Source organism: Amphiprion ocellaris, chromosome 5 (assembly GCF_022539595.1).
Source record: "Amphiprion ocellaris isolate individual 3 ecotype Okinawa chromosome 5, ASM2253959v1, whole genome shotgun sequence".
Lineage (NCBI taxonomy): Eukaryota > Metazoa > Chordata > Actinopteri > Pomacentridae > Amphiprion > Amphiprion ocellaris.
Genome location: NC_072770.1, coordinates 6,397,444 through 6,416,326, shown reverse-complemented (window position 1 = coordinate 6,416,326; position 18,883 = coordinate 6,397,444). Strand labels below are relative to the sequence as shown.

At 39.7% G+C, this 18,883-nt stretch overlaps 2 protein-coding genes across 4 annotated transcripts in view; one reads left to right on the top strand and one right to left on the bottom strand.

The window, feature by feature from the left end:
• Positions 1-5,211, top strand: part of lactbl1b (lactamase, beta-like 1b) — a 29,198-nt gene extending 23,987 nt beyond the window's left edge. For all 3 annotated transcript variants that reach the window (XM_035947928.2, XM_023269824.3, XM_035947929.2), the window contains 3 exons: positions 1,254-1,501; positions 2,701-2,806; positions 3,400-5,211. In XM_035947928.2, the coding sequence (XP_035803821.1) occupies positions 1,254-1,501; positions 2,701-2,806; positions 3,400-4,378 (1,333 nt within the window). In that variant the 3' untranslated portion in view covers positions 4,379-5,211. The remainder of the gene's footprint in view (positions 1-1,253; positions 1,502-2,700; positions 2,807-3,399) is intronic.
• A 1,867-nt stretch (positions 5,212-7,078) lies between these two features.
• nmur3 (neuromedin U receptor 3) lies at positions 7,079-17,129 on the bottom strand. The gene is made up of 3 exons (XM_023269812.3): positions 16,914-17,129; positions 14,601-15,519; positions 7,079-11,283 (listed from the first exon to the last, which is right to left on the bottom strand). The coding sequence occupies exons 2-3, from the start codon at positions 15,436-15,438 to the stop codon at positions 10,853-10,855; spliced, it is 1,269 nt and encodes a 422-aa protein (XP_023125580.2). The 5' UTR covers positions 15,439-15,519; positions 16,914-17,129; the 3' UTR covers positions 7,079-10,852.
• Positions 17,130-18,883: the final 1,754 nt, after the last annotated feature.

The window sequence follows — 18,883 nt, the reverse complement described above, 5'->3', positions numbered from 1 at the left end:
TCATATACACTACTGTTCAAAAGTTTGGGGTCACCCAGAAAATTTCATGTTTTCCATGAAAACTCACACTTTTATTCATGTGCTAACATAACTGCACAAGGGTTTTCTAATCATCAGTTATCCTTTCAACACCATTATCTAACACAATGTAGCATTAGAACACAGGAGTGATGGTTGCCGGAAATGTTCCTCTGTACCCCTGTGGAGATATTCCATTAAAAATCAGCTGTTTCCAGCTAGAATAGTCATTTACCACATTAACAATTTCTAGTCAGTATTTCTGATTCATTTAATGTTATCATCATTGACAAAACTGCTTTTCTTTCAAAAATAAGGACATTTCTAAGTGACCCCAAACTTTTGAATGGTAGTGAACATTCAATAGGTCAAGTATCTTTGTCAGTTGAAGCCATTAACCAAGTTCTGTGATGTTTATTTGAAAAGAATTTGGGCCTGAGAAAGCTGCCACAGAAAATAGATGACTAGAAAATATCTGTCACTGTCAGAAAAGTGAATTTGTTTAGAACAATTTGTTCAAAGAGAACTCATCGGTGGTTACAACAGTGAACTTTCTGGGCCATGTGAAATGAGTTCTGTCAACATTCAATCAACTGTGTGTTTGATTTGCAGTTTTCTTTGTGTGAAGGTGTTTCAGGGTTATTTTCCATGACATTTTATAAACACGGAATCTGAAGTGAATTAACTTTCAGAATGGTTCATACTGTTTTCACAAATTTTATTAGAGAAAATTGAAATATTCAAGTGAAAGAAGTGACTCTGAAAAATAGCATGTGCTAACACAATTGCACAGGGGTTTTCTAATCATCAGTTAGCCTTTCAACATGATTAGCTAACACAATGTAGCATTAGAACACAGGAGGGATGGTTGCTGGAAATGGGCCTCTGTACCATTCTGTAAATTGAACAGTAGTGTATTTAATACATCAAAACAATTTTATTTGTTCCTACTGGAGAAAATGTATAGTAGCTATATTAATGTATTTTAATTTGGCTCAGCATATTTAGTTACTTTTTCATTTCTATTGAATTAGATATAGGTTCATTATGAATTCTTTTAGCCTGGCAGAGGGTAAAAGATGAAGCAAAAATAATAATAAAAAAACACAACATGACGGCAAGCAAGTAAATAAAACTGAATCAGTGTGATATCAAAAAAAGAATTATTTACATATTTATTTATATTTTCTGTCAGACTCAAAAAACATTGCAATACTCTGTCATCTGTCTTTCAGAATTGCCAGCCTGTCCAAAATTTTCCCGACGCTAATGCTGTACAAACTGTGGGAGGATGGCAAGATCGGCTCCCTAGATGATCCTCTGGAGAAATACATAGAGAACTTCACCATTAAAAACCCTCTGGGGAAGACTCGAGACTCAGAGCTGAAATATGTGACAGATGGCCTGATATTTCTGGACAGTGGCGAGGTTCAGATCCGCTCCTCCTCTGTCACCCTGCGCAGGATGGCCAGCCAGCTCTCAGGTGCAGATACAGTAGATCACAGTCAATCAATAAATAATATCCTGGAAATCCAGACAGCTCTGTCTTGTTAGAGCCAAGTGCTTCTACACCAAGACACAACTTTGAGATCTAATTAATCAGAAACAACATTGTATGTCCATCACTTCTATCTATTATCTGTTTATGAGTTAGTTTTTTGTAAAAATGTATCTGTTTTATCAGCTTATTATCAAAACTTTGGGCTGCAGATCACAAGTTGTGGATATGTTTTATGGAAATAGTTGTACCTTCATGACCCAGCTCAGTTTAAGGGTGAATGTAAAGGCAAAGACTTGATCAAAAATGTATAAAGAGATTTTCTGGCACAGCTTTTACTCTCATTGATGTGCTTGTTTTACTGGGACAGCAATTCCAGAGAATAAATTTCTCATGTTTGATTTATTCTTTTAGAGCTGAAACAAATAGTTAATTAACAGATGAGTCAAACCCATTTTTATGTCCATCCATCTATACCGCTTAATCACTAGGGTCGCCAAACAAACACACTCACATTCACAATTGTTACTCCATCATGCCTTACGCTAATATGAACTGAAACCTCGGGATTTTATACTGTTGGCTGGACAAATAAGTTATCCGAAAACATCACCTATGGTTTCAGAAAACTGCAATGTGCTATTTTCTAGCATTTTTTTTAACCAAATAACCAACCAATTAATAGAGAAAATAAAGGAGAAGAGTAAAGAGTAAATAATAATGAAAATGTTGTTTTGTTTTACCCCTCTACCGGTTAAGGATGAAATCAGACGTGACTTGATATGCACAATCATGAAGTTACAGGCAAAAAATTGCAGCAAAGATACGTTACAGTCAGAACTTAAGCTGTTAGTGTTCAGCTCAAAGACAAGTGTTGGTCATGCATAAACAAGCACCTGTTTATCTGAAGACCATTTCCGTTTGTGTGATGAATTAAAACAAAACATGAGAGAAACGTCTGAAGCAAGAAGAAATAATTGCTCTTCAAAAATCCTTCCATGTCTCAATTTCTCATCAGGGTATCAGGGCTGAAGGTAATGATCATGTTTCCAGAACCAATGAAATAGCAATCGGTCTAAAATAGTGAAGACATTTTTTAGAAAGATAGAGAAATGACAAATCTATGTCTAATGAATATAAATATAGCTCAACTTTTCATATTTATTTGTTTCCTGATCCCTCAGGTCTACCCAGAAGACTGCGGGCCACAAATCTGCTTTGGAAAGGGAAAACACAGTCGGCAATCAATCTACTACAAGACGATGTCCTTGTTGCAGATCCAGGCACCAAGTAAGATTCACTTTGCTATGTTGACTTCACTGATTTAATTTGTGCATTTTTATTGTTTTCTTACATTAGTGGCACTTTAGGGCTGCAAACTAATGACTTCAGTATTCAACATGTGATTAACTAATTGTCAAAAAACATTATAAAGTAATGCATTATTGCCAGATCTAAATAATTTAAAATACATCCCACTAGAAGCTGCTTTAATTATGCCTGAGGAGGTTGTAATTAAATGTCAAATTTAATTGGCCGACTCCAGACATACTTCATATGCCTTTTTATATTACACTGACAGCCAAAGTATCTGACCTTTAGGTGAATACGTTTCTTCAAATTAATTTTATTATCTCACACACATGTTCTTCCTGTGCCTGTGCAGGTTCTTCCTCCCACAGGCCAAAGACATGCTGAGGTTAACTGACGATTGTAAAATGGTCTGTTAGTGTGAATGTGAGCACGCTTGCTCTCCTGTCTCTCTGTGTGGCTCTGTGATGACCTGTGACCTGTCCAGGGTATGCCATGGGCTATTTCTATTATGGGAAAGGCTCTTCTTTTCCTAAAAACTCTTTCTGTCTCTTTGATGTGCTTCCTTCCAGATGTCACTACAGTAACCTTGCCTTCTCTCTGCTCGCTCATGTGATGGCAGAGCGAGTCGCTGGAGTTGAATACCAGAGATGGATCACTGACAACATCCTGGACCGGTTGGGGATGGAAGACACCGGCTTCGACCTCAGCCCAGGGCTGCAGAGCCAGATGGCTGTGGGAGTGTACTCCAATGGAAAGCCGGCCCCGCTCTATGACCTGGGCTGGTACCGGCCCTCTGGTCAGATGTTCTCCACAGCTGCAGACTTGGCCAAGCTGGCCATGATGCTGCTGGGTGCTTATCACCGCAAGCTGCTGGAGCCAGACTCCTTAAAGATCATGCTGACTCCACTCTTCAGATGCGATAAGGACTACTTTGCCAACCGTACTGGAACACCGTGGGAGGTGAATGAGCTGATGGGCTACGAGATGGTGCGTAAAGATGGTGATCTGGATGGCTACTCTGCCACTTTCTCCCTAGTGCCCAGACTGAAGCTTGGCCTGGTAGTGCTCATGGCAGGCAGCCGGTCTCAGAACCAGGATGTGGTCACAAAAGCCTATACCTACATTGTCCCAGCCATAGAGAAGGCCTTCAGGGGCGCAAACAAGGTCCTAACTGCTCCTCCAAACCCAGATCCTTACATCGGCTTTTTCACATACAGCAACATTACCTTCTATGAGATCAAAGTTGGGCCAGATGGAGTTCTGATCATGCAACAATTTGGTCCTCAGATTGAAGAGCTGATCCCCGAGAAGTACAGGACAATAAAACTCAATTACCTGGTTGAGCGAGTGTTTAGAGTGGTATTTGAAAAAGAGTACCCGTGTGTTTTGCAAGTCGGCACGGCCTCTGTGTCACTGGAAGCACAAGATGGCCAATTATTTAACTTCTACATATTTGACAAGCAGGGGTTGTCCCCTGGTTTTGATGCACCAGGCCTGAATACGTATAATGTGGTCCGAATAGCCCGCAGGCCAACCTTCTCCAGCTGAACAGCAGCACTGCTGAGGCCCAAAGACAAACAGTGTGTCCTTGTCCTTGGTATTTATGAGGATGCTGTGAATATTGAAAGACTGACTGGAAAAGTTGGGGTCACTCTGGCGGAACCAGATTGGATTGTGGTCTTGATTTACAGAGAGTGAGGAGAAGGACAACATTTCATTCATCCAGCTGTATAATATCTTTTATAGAAAATGAATTCATTCCTCTGCTGAATGATTTCTCTGAATGCCCTCCTCACGTTGGTCCTTCATTACGCCTCTGAGCTTGAACGTTCTCATTGTGGTGATACAGTGCTTGTGTTTTTCCTGCCTTCATTTAAATCACTCTCAGACTGTCATAAGTTTTAAAATAATTGGTTTTTCATCAGATAGAAGAGCAGAGTGGCTCCTGTTGTGGTCATTTCCATCAATATTTACATACATTTTCATCTCAATTCTTGAACTGTGATTGCAGCTGGACAAAATCTTTGACTCATTCATATTCATCCTCCACTAGTGAAAAAAAACCCCAAGCATTTCTTTGTATTCCTCTACTTGTGGCAGGTAACGTCAAGGCATTGTCGTGGTAAAAATGACTATCACCTATTAAATGGAACTGATGATTTAAAATCAACAGTCTTGCACTTGTGTGACTAAGATGCAAATTGATTTGGGCTCCACAATAAGAGGCAATTAGGAGCAGGTTGGTTGTGTGATTTTTTTTGCTGTATAACCGCTATAAATAGACTCTATACCATGCCGACCTGTAGCACCAGTACAAATTATACACTGCTCTGACTGCTGCATGAAAATGACACATTTAAATAAACAAAAATAACCCTCATCATGCAGAGAGTGATGTTTTACTTTTTGTACTAGACAGCCGCTTGAAGATGTAATGGAAATGGAAATGGTATCGAAAATGTTTCAATGATCCAGTGCGACAGCTGAAATCGAGGGAATGCAAAGCTGCCTACTGTATCCACTTTATTCAGCTACGGATGAAATAGAGAAGCAGACATTCTGCTATGCAATGTAATGTTGTCTCAGTCAACAGATTAAAGCTTATTCTGATGGCTGGTGGAGAGGGAAAAAAACATTTGACTCGTGCAGTGCACTAAGCCATACTAGAAAAAAACTGTACAAACATGCTAATTATACCATTGATTCTCTGTTATTATGGATGCTTGTTATTCTGTGTAAGGTGTCAGATGAGGTTTAAGCAGTCGTAACAAAAGGAATAATCACAAAATGCAATCATCACGATTCATGTTCACATTCATGTTTCAAAGTGGCACCACTCTAATCAAAAGTTAACAGAGGTAGAAAAACATTTTAGCCACATAACATTTATTTGCGTAGTTTTTAAATTAGGCATTGTACAATAGCAATAATCAGTTTCCATCTTTGCAATCACAGGGAACAAGAGCTTACCAGTCATTCAAATCATGTACATGATGGCTGGCCATGCAACAAGAGACCAAGCAAGATTAGGACAAGCTCACAGCAAAGCATTACATTCTTTGTCAACAACTTCCACTGAAACACAGAGAAATATGTTCCTTTTGCTGCACAGCAACACATTGATTTTCTAATAAGAACAAAAATGATCAAGTACAACAATGTTATCATTCGGATCAGATCGGATTGTCCCACTTCTCCAATGGATTTACCCTCTAAGGCATGTGGCAGTTTACAGAATAAGATGGCAGGTGGAATATGCAGGCACTGTTGAACAATATTATCCACAGCAATGAAAGATAGAGAAAACATGAATCAAGGTTTACATACAAGCTCCTTAATGACATGTAATAAGTAAGATAAAGTTCAACATTTTGGGAAATATACTTATTCACTTCCTTTGCAAGAATTATAGGAGAATATCGATATTTCTTAAGTATGAGCTGCAGCATGGAGACAGTGAGTGTAGCTTATCTCAAAGACTGTACATAGCAGGGAAGAGCAAGCCTTAATCGGCCTAAAGCTTAAAAAAAATCTACACTACTGTTCGAAAGTTTGGGGTCACCCAGACAATTTCATGTTTTCCAAGAAAGCTCACGCTTTATTCATGTGCTAACATAACTGCACAAGGGTTTTCTAATCACCAATTAGCCTTTCAGCACCATTAGCTAACACTATGTAGCATTAGAACACAAGAGTGATGGTTGCTGGAAATGTTCCTCTGTACCCCTATGGAGATATTCCATTAAAAATCACTCGTTCCCAGCTAGAATAGTCTTTTACCACATTAACAATGTCTAGACTGGATTTGTGATTAATTTAATATTATCTTCATTGAAAAAAACAAAACAGCTTTTCTTTCAAAAATAAGAACATTTCTAAGTGACCCCAAACTTTTGAACGGTAGTGTACCTTTCAGTGCCCTTAAAGTTTCATTATTAAATCCTATTATGTGTGCTTAATCTATATAATGAAGTATAAAAACTTCAAGCTGTAGTTTTATTGCAGGATTATTTCTGTGCCCTTTAAAAACTGCAACTCATCCTTATTCACACTTTAGCCTTGTTCAGTTAAAGCATATAACATAATGTATTAAAGTTGAGGTAGGCAGTTTTTGGCATCAAAAACGTTCATCATGTCTTCTTGTTGATACTTTAGTTTCTGATTCTTTTGTTCAGACATTAGGTGAATAGATAGATGTTATTTACCTTGCTTGACAGTTTTGGTAAACACTCTCGCCTTCCTCAGAAGTGTCTCACTGACAGCGTGACATGTCAGCTGGCAGCTTTTGACAGCCGGTACACAATATACGGTACACCAAAAATCCACAAAAAAGACTCCCATCTACAACCTATAGTAAACAGCATAGGCTACGTCACATACAACCTACCCAAAGCACTGGCAGAAATTAATCAAACCCCTTATTGGACTGACAGAACACCGCAAAAATTCTAAAGAACTGGCCAAAGAACTCAGCAACCTAACAATAGAAACAGACGAGATCCTCATTTCACACGATGTAGTATCCTTATTCACCAAAACCCTGGTAGACGTTACCCTGCACATAGTCCGGGAACGTCTACACAAGGACAAAACACTCCACAAACGCACAAACCTCACAGTACAAGACATTTACAACTTATTACAGTTCACTGCCAAGTCCACTTATTTCCAATTCAACAACATCATCTACAGCCAAAAAGAGGGATTCGCCATAAGAGGCCCTCTCTCTGTCATAATGAGCAGTTTTTTTATGGAGGACCTGGAACAAAGAGCCATAACCACAGCAGCACCACCTCTCAAACCCACCCCCTGGAAATGATACGTGGACGACATATTGGAAAAGGTCAAAACTGAATACACACAACCCCTTACAGACCACCTCAACACCATCGACACCACGGGGAACATCAAATTTACACATGAGGAGGAGCATAATAAAACACTGGCATTTCTGGACATGAACATCCACCACAAGGACAACGGCAGCATAAAAATCACAGTTTACAGAAAACCCACCCACACATACCAATATCTGCTTTGGACTTCAGAACACCCAATGACACACAAACTCTCAGTAGTCAGAACTTTATATGAACTGACCACCATCATCACAGAAGAACAGGACAGACGACAGGAGGAGCAACACATTCAACAGGCACTCACACACTGCCAGTACCCCAGGTGGGCCATCAGTAAAGGAATACAACAGGTAAAAAACAAACAGAAAGCAAAGAAACAACAAAAAACAAAACAGGCACGAGACACACGACAACAATAAAACCATAGTCACATTACTGTATATCCGGGGGATCACAGAACCCATCCAACGAACCATGAGAAAGCACAACATAGGCACCGCCAGAAAACCACACATAAAACTTAGACAACTTCTAGTACACCCAAAAGATAATATCGAGCAAGATAAAAAGTGCAATGTCATTTACGAAATACCATGCAACTCTTGCAATAACACATCGGGGAGACGGAGAACATTTTACACAAGGAAAAAAGAACATCAGAAGGAATGCGAAAAGGAAACAGCAACACAACTCACAAGATCACAGAAAGAAAAGGCACTACAAGAAAATCTGAAACCTGCAGTGTCTGACCACTGCAAAAGGAACAATCACATTATGGACTGGGACGGGGCAAAAATCATCGGGACGGAAGAAAACAAACTGAAACGCTGGATTAAGGAGGCGATGGAGATCAGGAGGTGGGTGGAGAGAGCCATGAACAGGGATGAGGGAGGCTTCATGCTCTCCCACACCTGGGACACCATACTCCAGAGGAAATAGGACGGCGGGGGATGGGGCATGCCTGGTGGGATGGTCGGGTCCGTTGGGCTCACCACGACATGCCATTACAAGGGGGGGTAGGGGGTTGGCCCGGCGCATCTGGTGACTCTACTGGGCCGCAAATGCCGGCTGTCAAAATCTGCCGGCTGACACGTCACGCTGTCAGTGAGACGCTTCTGAGGAAGGCGAGAGTGTTCGCCGAAACTGTCAAGCAAGGTAAATAACATCTATCTATTCACCTAGTGTCTGAACAAAAGAATCAGAAACCAAAGTTTTTGGCATCATTAGGCAAAAATTCCACACTAACCTTTCAGCATAATGCAATTCAAGTGATCTGAGAAGAAACTACACTACTGTACTCCCTAACGGCTGGTTAGGAAATAAGTCTATTGAGAATCACAAGTTGTCTGTGTTTTATCTGAAGCTTCAAAGGTACAAATCACACAGAGTGCAGAGCAGTCTATGGCAGAGTACGAAGAGACTGAGAGAGGCAGCTAATTATATACTCATTCTTTAGCATTGTTGTCTACGTGCATCCACAGTTGCACGATGGGGAAAAACCCAGCAGAAGTGGAAGCAACTTCAGCAAAGACAAAAATAACTGGTGGAGACACAGGTGCAGAATGTCATATCGTATTGTTTCTTAGAAATGCTATATTGGTTTTAACACCTGTAGACGGAATAATTTGAGACAAGTAGTAGAGACAGGTTCAGCTGAAGGTAACATGTCTATTTTGCACAGACGGTACTTTCCGTTCGTGCATTCTCTACCTTATGGGGTGTCTCTGAGAGGTCATCAGACACAAGCAGCTTAGCGAGGCTATCAAAGGTTACAAGTATCAAAGGTTATAAGTATCAAAAGGTTATGACTGCATGTACTAAGTAGCACATGTTGTATTGTTACAAATAATATGTAATGCTTTCAGATAATTAGTAAGCATTAATGCTTGTAGATAAATTTTCCATTATACAGTGTTTACTTTTAGTTTGATATGTGTGTTCATGTGATGGGAGGGGCTTAGAAAAAAGGACAGGGGAGATCTGCAGGAGGATGTCTGCATGTTTTTGCTTTCTTCTGATTTCTGCCTCCTGCAGCTTTAATAAGAGCGGTGAAGACATCCAGGTAAGTCACTTTTATTACCTTCGAACAGAGCCATGCTAAGGCTGAGTACAAAATACATAATGTTTTATGCAGTGTGCATGTGGGACATACAACTTACTCGTGGTATCACACCGTAAGCATTGACTATCTTGCTCATATAATCATTTTGGCAGCTTAAGCTTATTACTCTGTCAAGGAATGCGGTGGAGTTATGTGACGATCAGCGTACGTTTGTCTGTCTGTTATTCCATCTGTGCACAACATTACTCAAAAACGGATGAACAGATTCGGATGAAATTTTCAGTGAAGGTCAGAAATGACCAAGGACCAATTGATTAGATTTTGACAGTGATGCAGCTTATAGTCTGGATCCACGGATTTCTTAAAGATTTCTCTATCATTGCGAGATAGCGGCACGATGTCACTGTAACTATGACAACAAGTGAACACTACGTGAGCTGCCTGCTGACGATCACATGATCGCGATCCTACCACAAATCGACCACTGAGGACTTATCAGGACTTATCTGTCGGAAATGATAAAAGGAACAATTGATTCAATTGGGGAGTGTTTCCAAGTCCCACCAATTCCCGCCGCTGCCACATATTTAGGTCACGCGATTTGGTAACCGTACATAATATGGACATGCACAACACACGCCTTTGCACAGCACAAGGTCATTTTGTTTGTGGGTACATCTATACTACATGGCCACATTCTATGGTGCTGTGATTTCTGATCATCAACAACTATTAAACACATGCTGCATTTCTAAAAAATAAAGAATGCTATATTTCTGACAATGCCATATGGGGGAATGAACAGCCTTGGTGGACTACAAAAGTGACAGCATGCAGTAGGATACTCTTGTATTTTTTGCACACTTATGTATAGGAACATAGTAACTATTTTTCTGGATGCTATATGGTCTAGTTGTATAGGCATTGGAACGAACCCCAACTCTCTCCCTCCGTTTCCAGTCTTTATGTTAAGCGAAGCCAGATGTCTCGTGGTAGCAGCTAGATGTTTACCACATAGAAAAGGCTGCCTGTTTGCAAGAAAGCAAATAAATATGCATCCCAAAATGTCAACCTGTTAATATAAAGTTGTTAAATCCAATCTTAAAACACTGAGGTCTTACAGGCCGTCTCTTTACATGCACACGTGAGTGCTGCCGTGTCCATACTCAGTGTCATGTTAGGAGACAGCAAAGGAATGAAAGAATTGGAATCTCTAACATTGGTCTGAGCTCTAGAACTTGAGAGGGAGGGCTCCAGTAAAATCTTAGGGAAAGGTGGGGAGTCTTTGACAGAGCTGTTGTCCTCAGTCTGGGAGCACACCAGTTCCCGGAAACACTCCCTGAATCGTGTGGAGAGCAGACTATAGATGATAGGGTTGACTGCAGAGCTGAGGTAGAAAAAGACGCCTGACAGGATGTGGACATACTGATAAATGGTGTGCATCAAGTCGGTCCACTGGCTGATAGAACTCCACAGGAGCCGCTCAATGTGGAAAGGCGCCCAGCAGAGTCCAAACACTGCCACCACGATCGCTGGAGATGAGAGAGAGAATATGCTTATGGACTCCAATTATATCTTAAAGTTTGCAATTAAAAACTGTTTGAGACTTAAAGAGGTCAAATTATGCATTGTTTTTCTTCTTTTCCAGCTGTATTAATCACCTTACAAAGGGTTTGTCACCTAGTTTTGGAACACTGAAACATACAACCTAATTGTGTACAAAACAGTGCTCAGTCAGATTGGTTAATGATTTCTTAAAAGCAAAAAACTCAAGCTAATGTTACACTTTACCGGCCACAATCCACCATCCACAAAAGACAAACTCAAAATAAGCCTCCCCTAGATGTAATAGAAAATCCCATTTGAGAAAAAATATGAAAAATATTCTTATATATTTTCACCTAAAAATGATTAAAGCTACAGAAACTTTTGTCTCTTATGGCATGCAGATAAAACAAAGACACACAAGTATAAAGATCATACTAATTTTAGGATTTAATGATCATGTCCAGTTGTATCTTGGAGCAGCATAGGATGTTCAACATCTTTTAGCAATGGAGCGCTTTTACATTCCTCTCCTAATAATCTGTGCCTAAAGCTCTCTGGGTGAAGTACTGTAAGGAGATACAGCAAGCACAGGCTGCACTCGGCTCTTATGGCATCAGGCAGACACTGCCAAGATATTTATAAATGTGACGGGCAGATATTCAACAATTGATTTATCTCTTTTGCAAGAGCAGACTTTTTGAGATGTCAATTTAACTCAGTAACAAGCAGTTTTTTTCACCTGTTCCCCTTATATAAAGATTTGTGGTTGAAGATATCTCATTAGACCACTTATTTGATGTGTATTTTTTGAATGCATCAAACATCAAATAGAAACAGATATATTCTGCACAACTGCTGTACACATATAAACAACATTCAGTTTGATATATTTGCCGTGTTTGGAAAGTTTGAGATCTTCACAAAAGTTCAGTAGGTTTGAACAAAGTCTAGCTGATAAAACTCCCTGGGCACTGTTTTCCAATATCCAATGGATGTTGGGAGAGATAAGGTCTGTGAACACCTGCTGAATACACTTTCAAATAAATTCCCACTGCCTGTAAGCCATGCTATATATTAAAAATTGAACACAAAGGGTTAAAGCTGTACAGGAAATCTTTTATACTTGGACTTGTTGAGTATGTAAGGGAAATTAGACATATAGTACACAGTCTATATGTGTTCAGTCATGGATGGAAATTATTCTTAGTGATTGCATGTTGATTGATTGAGCAGCTGCTAAAAGCAGACATTAAACATATCAAACTGAGAAGAGACACGTCATCTTGACTATCATTCACTCCCAGTTTCTGTAACTGCAGTACTGTATTTAAATATGCTAAGGTGAAGACGTCATTCATTTAATGTCAACCAGAAGCAAGAGAGGAGGAAGAGGATAATGATAAGCTGTGCATTTCAATTCTAACTTCTCTTCAAACTTTAAGTGCACACGTGTTAATGTTGTTTTATTTTCTTATATCCTAACTGAAACATTGCATCTCCATTTCCTTCAAACATCTTGAGAAAAATAGTTGGTGTTTCATTATGGACTTCGTAATAACAATCTTCCAATGAGTGCACAGGAAGCCCTCAATAGTCTATGATTATACACACAATGTCCTCAATTAGGCTTTTGTCAGGAATGTGTTAAAGGCTCCCTTTGAAGTTTCTGACATCGAGTAGCACTGTGGAGGAGTTTGTCCCAGCTTTCTGTTTCTCATGCAGTTGTGCAAGGATCCATCTCCATGCCAAAATATGCTACAAAAAAGCCAACAAGGCAGGAAAGAGGAAGAAGAAACATGCTTTTGGCACATATGTTAGATCTCAGGGGTATGCACACTACAATTAAAATTAAATTAAAATTAAAGCTATGCTTACACTACCATCCAAAAATTTAGGGTCACTTAGAAATGTTATTTTTTAAAGAAAAACTGTTATTTTCAATGAAGATAACATTAATCAGTAATACAGTCTAAACATTGTTAATGTGGTAAATGACTATTCTAGCTGGAAATAGCTGACTTTTTTGGGCCTTTTTTTGATAGAATAGCACTGAAAGAGAGACAGGAAAGTAGGGAGAAGAATGGGGTAAGGACCTGCATCAAAGTGCCATGAACTGGATCGGAGACTATAGCACCTGTTTATTGGTCACCCGCTCAACCTGTTGAGGTACCAGGGTGCCTGAATTGGCAGATTTTTTAAAGGAATATCTCCATAGGGGTACAGAGGAACATTTCCAGCAACCATCACTCCTGTGTTCTAATGCTACATTGTGTTAGCTAATGGTGTTGAAAGGTTAACTGATGATTGGAAAACCCTTGTGCAATTATGTTAGCACATGAATAAAAGTGAGTTCATGGAAAAACATGAAATTGTCTGGGTGACCCCAAACTTTTGAACAGTAGTGTAATTAATTGTAAGCATAACCTTTCTTTGATTCTAAGAAACTCCACAGGGCCCCTTTAAGCTTTAAGATTTGCAAGTTGGATTTTATGATTATTTTGGTCTTTGAAAAACAATGCCTTAATACAGAATATAATGTGTAAAGTATGTGTATATCATATAAAATATCCTTGCATGTACATTAATATTGCAAAATGAAATTGTATTATAACCCTGATAGGACCTAATACCTGCCATCGAGGTTCATCTCCTTGGAAACAAAATCAAAAAAATAACAGCTGATTACTTGGCATTAGCTTTTTCCAGCAAAACCCCTTTCACAAAACTCATAACAGGAGCTCTGACAAAAGCACATGTACAGACATTTTTTGTGAAATCCAGTAATGCCCTGAAGTTGTGTTAGAGATTGACTTTGTGGAAATCCATGGCTAACACTGAGAAGCTGGTTCACAGTACAGGTTCCCAGGCTGTCTTCTAATGGAATTCTATACCTGCTCGTATTTTATCAGCTATAGTGGAAGGAATTTTAGTTGATGGATGGAGTTGAAATTCAGGAAAACATCTTCCCATGAAAAACTGAAAGGTAAGAAAACAGGCTCAATTTAATATCTATATTTTGCATTAAAAGGTTCTTAGATTGGGACCTGTACACTGTAAAAACTGTGCCAGCAGGAAATCTCATCAGAGAGAACGGAGTGTGAATCAGAAGGAAGCCGTCAGAATACAAATGACACATGAAAACAACTGACAGGTCTTTGTCATTATTTACTCAGTGTTTTCTTTACGTTTTGTCTCTGGGAACATGTCGTAGCATTGATAACACAGATTAGTGGACATATGTTTTCAATTCAGAGGAGCCTTTGAGAGCAATACATGCTTTCTGAAAAGAGGGAATACTCACAGAGCATCTTGATGACTTGTCTCCTGCGCCCGTTCTCCACCCTGATCTTCCTTCTGGTGTTGCTACAACAGTTTCTTCCCAGGCTCCCACTGGATTGCTGTCTTTCTCTGCCCAAGTGAAGGCCCATCACTAAGTACAGCATGCTAATCACCATCATGGGTACAAAATAGAAGCACACAGTTGTGATCTGCATGACCATATTATATATCCACAAGGGCTTCAGCACGGTACATATGGCTGACTCCTCCATTCTCTCTGGCAGGTAGAAGATGCCGTGTAGCAAGGTGTTGGGGATTGCGCACACCATCGACACCACCCACACAATGGTGATGACCCGTTTGGCATGCTGGTTGGTCGATAAGTATCGTGTTTTGAGCGGATGCACCACAGCTATGTACCTCTCCACACTAAGAGCCGTGACATTGAGGATGGAGGCAAAACAGACTGTCTCAAACAGGAAGGTCTTGAAGTAGCAGCCGCACTCGCCAAAGGGGAATGGGTAGTTCTGCCACAGGTCGTAAATCTCCAAGGGCATCCCAAACAATAGCACGAGGAGGTCCGACGCAGCCAGGCTCACAAGGTAAAAATTGGTGGGATTGCGCATCTTCTTGTGCTTCGCTATCACTGCACATGTGAGCAGATTTCCAGACAAGCCAATGAGAAATACAAGAAGGTAAACACAGGTCACTGGGAAGAAATAGGGAGACCGTTTTGGACCCAGGATTTCAAAGAGGTTGAGTTCAGTCAGTTGGTCACTGGTGTAATTCCCAGTGGCATTGCTGGAGTTAAGGAACAGTCTGGATACATTTAAAGAGGATCCCTGCAAAGAACGTTCCATTGTAGTGACAGATGGGGAAAGACTCAGAGATGTCAACACTTCATGTGCTGATATGTGGGTTTGTTCAGCTCTGGGGGCCCACTATGAAAAGAAAAAATAGGAAAATGATGCAATGTGCTACGATCAGAGAAGGATTCTTTTTGAATAACAGCTCTGTGATGATGCTTCCTAGGGTCAAACTTCAATTTAACATTTGTTCTTTGTTCTTCCTTCATAAATCACTTTTCAGATGATTTGCAAAATCCCACAACCCTTTAAAGCTAAACTAAAAGCTTAAATTTAATTATTTTGTCTGCTGTGCCTCAAATGGAAGATATGTTTAACAAAACTAGCATGATTGGGACTGTAGCAAAAATTATTCTATCTAATTAATTTTGTCTTTAAAATACAAAAAAAGCAAACATTTTCATTTTAACTTCAAAGAACCAAAGGTGAGATCCTCAAATTGCATATTTTATGTGACAATCATTTCAAAAGCCAAAGGAGTTTGGGTTACCCATTCATGAGAACCTTAAAAACACTTAATTTATTATGAAAGCAGTTGCTACTTAATATTTGACAACATTTTTAAAATTTTGACAAAAATTTTTCCATTCTACAGTTCTTCAGATGCTTCATTTTTGAGGATGATAAGATACAGGAGCCAACAATTTTCAGTGCATAAACACAATAAACCAGTCAGGAACATCTTGTGCAGAAATGCACACTCAAAATATTTAAATTACACTTTGAATTTGCATATTTATCACACAAGGTATGAACAGATTTTTTTTACCCATATTTGGGTTAAAAACCCAAATATGGGTAAAAAAAAAAATCTGAATTATAGTCACTTTCATTTTCTGTTTTCAGATGGTAGACACAATAACGAGACTCCCCCAGTAAAAAATCTGCAGGAATAAAGAAATGCCACCTGATGTTTTCCAAATTTTTGCTTTAGAATATGACAGACTTTTAATGGCAATTGCTTTTACTGCCACAGTAATATGGTTCAAATCATTCACATCAGCTGACTGTTCAGCATAATTGTCATTACACACATTGTATTGATGGATACTAATGACTTTCTTCTGAAAGGTTAATTATGTTGCCATATCGCACGCATCAACCTGCAAATCCAAGGTTATGTGACTAATATGGCATGAGATGCACTGTGAGAATTAACCTTACAGACAGTTCAACATAATGTTCCTGTGGGGAATCATAATCTGCCATTAACAGTGAGATTTAATGATATTCTGTTTGGTACCTTTTTTAAAAAGTGTACATGTTCAAGTTTTTTTTTTGTTTTTTTTTTAAAGAGGAATTTAAGATTGATTCATGTTCATTTGTGCTTGTTTAAATACTTAGGTATCAGGTAAAAAGCAAATAAAAAGTTAAAATGACTGCAACAATAAAATTAACAGCATTCCAAAGCTGATTAAACACGAGCATCAAATAACTTGAAAATTAAAAATGTAGAAATAGATCCTCACCTTGATCCTGCTGGTGTGCCAGTTGCCTCTTCTGACGCGCTCCCTCTGCGGTCATGGTTGGAAATAAGGACACAAACAGCGCAAATGAGGCAAATAAAGGATCGAAAGCTGAATGCAAAAGTTAGTTGACGCGCTTGTTGTCGGTGCAGAGAAGAGGAGACGGATGGAGGGTCACGGAGGAGGAGGAGGATAATTGTGGTGACTGCGCTGCAGCCACGTCCCCCTTCAAAGAGAGAAAGTGGTGAGATGTAAAGAGGAGAGAGAGGCAGAGAGGAGGGGGGAGATGAGAGAGGAGAGAGGCATTATTGTGCATTTGCCTCATTTAGTTAGGCTTGAATTACGGAGGGTGTAGTGAAGCTTTCATTCACAAATAGACGAAGAAACAGGCAAACATGTTTTATGCACAGCTTGTTGCAGCCTATTGATATTATCCAGTTTGTCCAGAGGAATACAGTAGCACTGTAGGACTCCAGAAAAAGTCCCAAATATGAAAACATTAGGGAATGTCCAAAAATGACAAGGGCAGGATGTATGGTAAGACAAGGGGGAGGGTTGTGTGTTTGTTTGAAAAATAGTTTTTTGGGCAGCAAAGAGAGATGTTTCAACTCTGTCTCTGAAATACATATTTATTAGATGTGTTTATATGTAACATGTAAGTTATTCAATCAGCACCACAAATACCGCAGTATGCAAATTCAATGCCTTTAAACCTCACCAGCAACAGCATCAGCATCTCAAATCATCACATTTTTAGAACAATTTCTGCACAGCCTTGTCTGATTTGTTGGATGTTTACACAGATATTTGTGAAATTTTAGCTTAATATGTCAAATTTTTTCTGCCCATCCACCCACTTTTACCATGTTTTCAGAAATGCTGTTCTGCTTGGATTATAGGCTATGTAGCAAAATTTTGTGTTTTGTAGGACATACCTTTTTTCCCATTTTGTTAAATATTTCATATTAAAATGTATTCTCTGTATTTTGTTTTATATTATTGTTGTTAGGGAATTCTGCAATGTCGAGACACGAACAAGGAGGCAGATTCAGAGACACTCTGGAGACTCAGATGGCTTATGTTGAGAATAAGGTTTACTGATATCAGGAGAAGTGATACAACAAGCAGCAGGGGGGTTTCTGAGCACTGGCAGCATCAATTCTGAGGATTCGCTTCGACTTTCGGTATGTAAGGAGTTGAAAGGAAGGCCATACTCAGATTACGGACCAATATGGAGCCAACTTGTCTGCTCAAAAACATCAGAGTAAACACTATCTAATCTTAACCAAGTCATGTTTTTTTTTTACAGCATTTGTGTTAGGCCTGCCCCTGCAGGCTCTGGATAGGGCCCCTCCTTCCCCTTGTTGTTTTCTTCCTTTTTAGGTATGCTGAGCACTGTGGCGGCGGCAGGTGAGGGCAATTCTGGATTAATCAGCAGAAGCAGGAGCAGGTGTGCCAGAACCAATCAGCTGACAACTCCTACACAATATAACCTGACTCCACTCTTTAATCGATGCTGGATTGTGAATGCCAACATCCGGACCACCACCTGCTCCTGCTGCCAATCCATTCCTACCCATCTGGATTTGTCAACACTCCGTCCTCTGTCTACATCTCTGGAAATCTCCTGAAACGTCTCCGCCACCTCCCAACCTCCGTCCGAGCCTCCACCGCCATCGCAGCCGCGACCGTCTGACACAGCCCAACAGAACCCCCTCCCTCGTCTGGTTCTCTGCCTCCCAGCTTCCTAGTTGTCCGCCGTCAGTTCTGTCCCTGTTACGAGCAGTCTCAGCCTTAGTTTATAGATATCGTAGGTTTGTATAATATTTTCTGGTTCATTCAAAGTTGTGGAGTACTGTAATCTCCGTATTTCTAGTTGATCTAGTTTTGGTTTATTGCTGATAGTTCTCTAGTTCTTGTATTTTTCTTAGAGCGAATCTTGTTTCGTAGTAGCTACTGTTTTTGCTGACTTC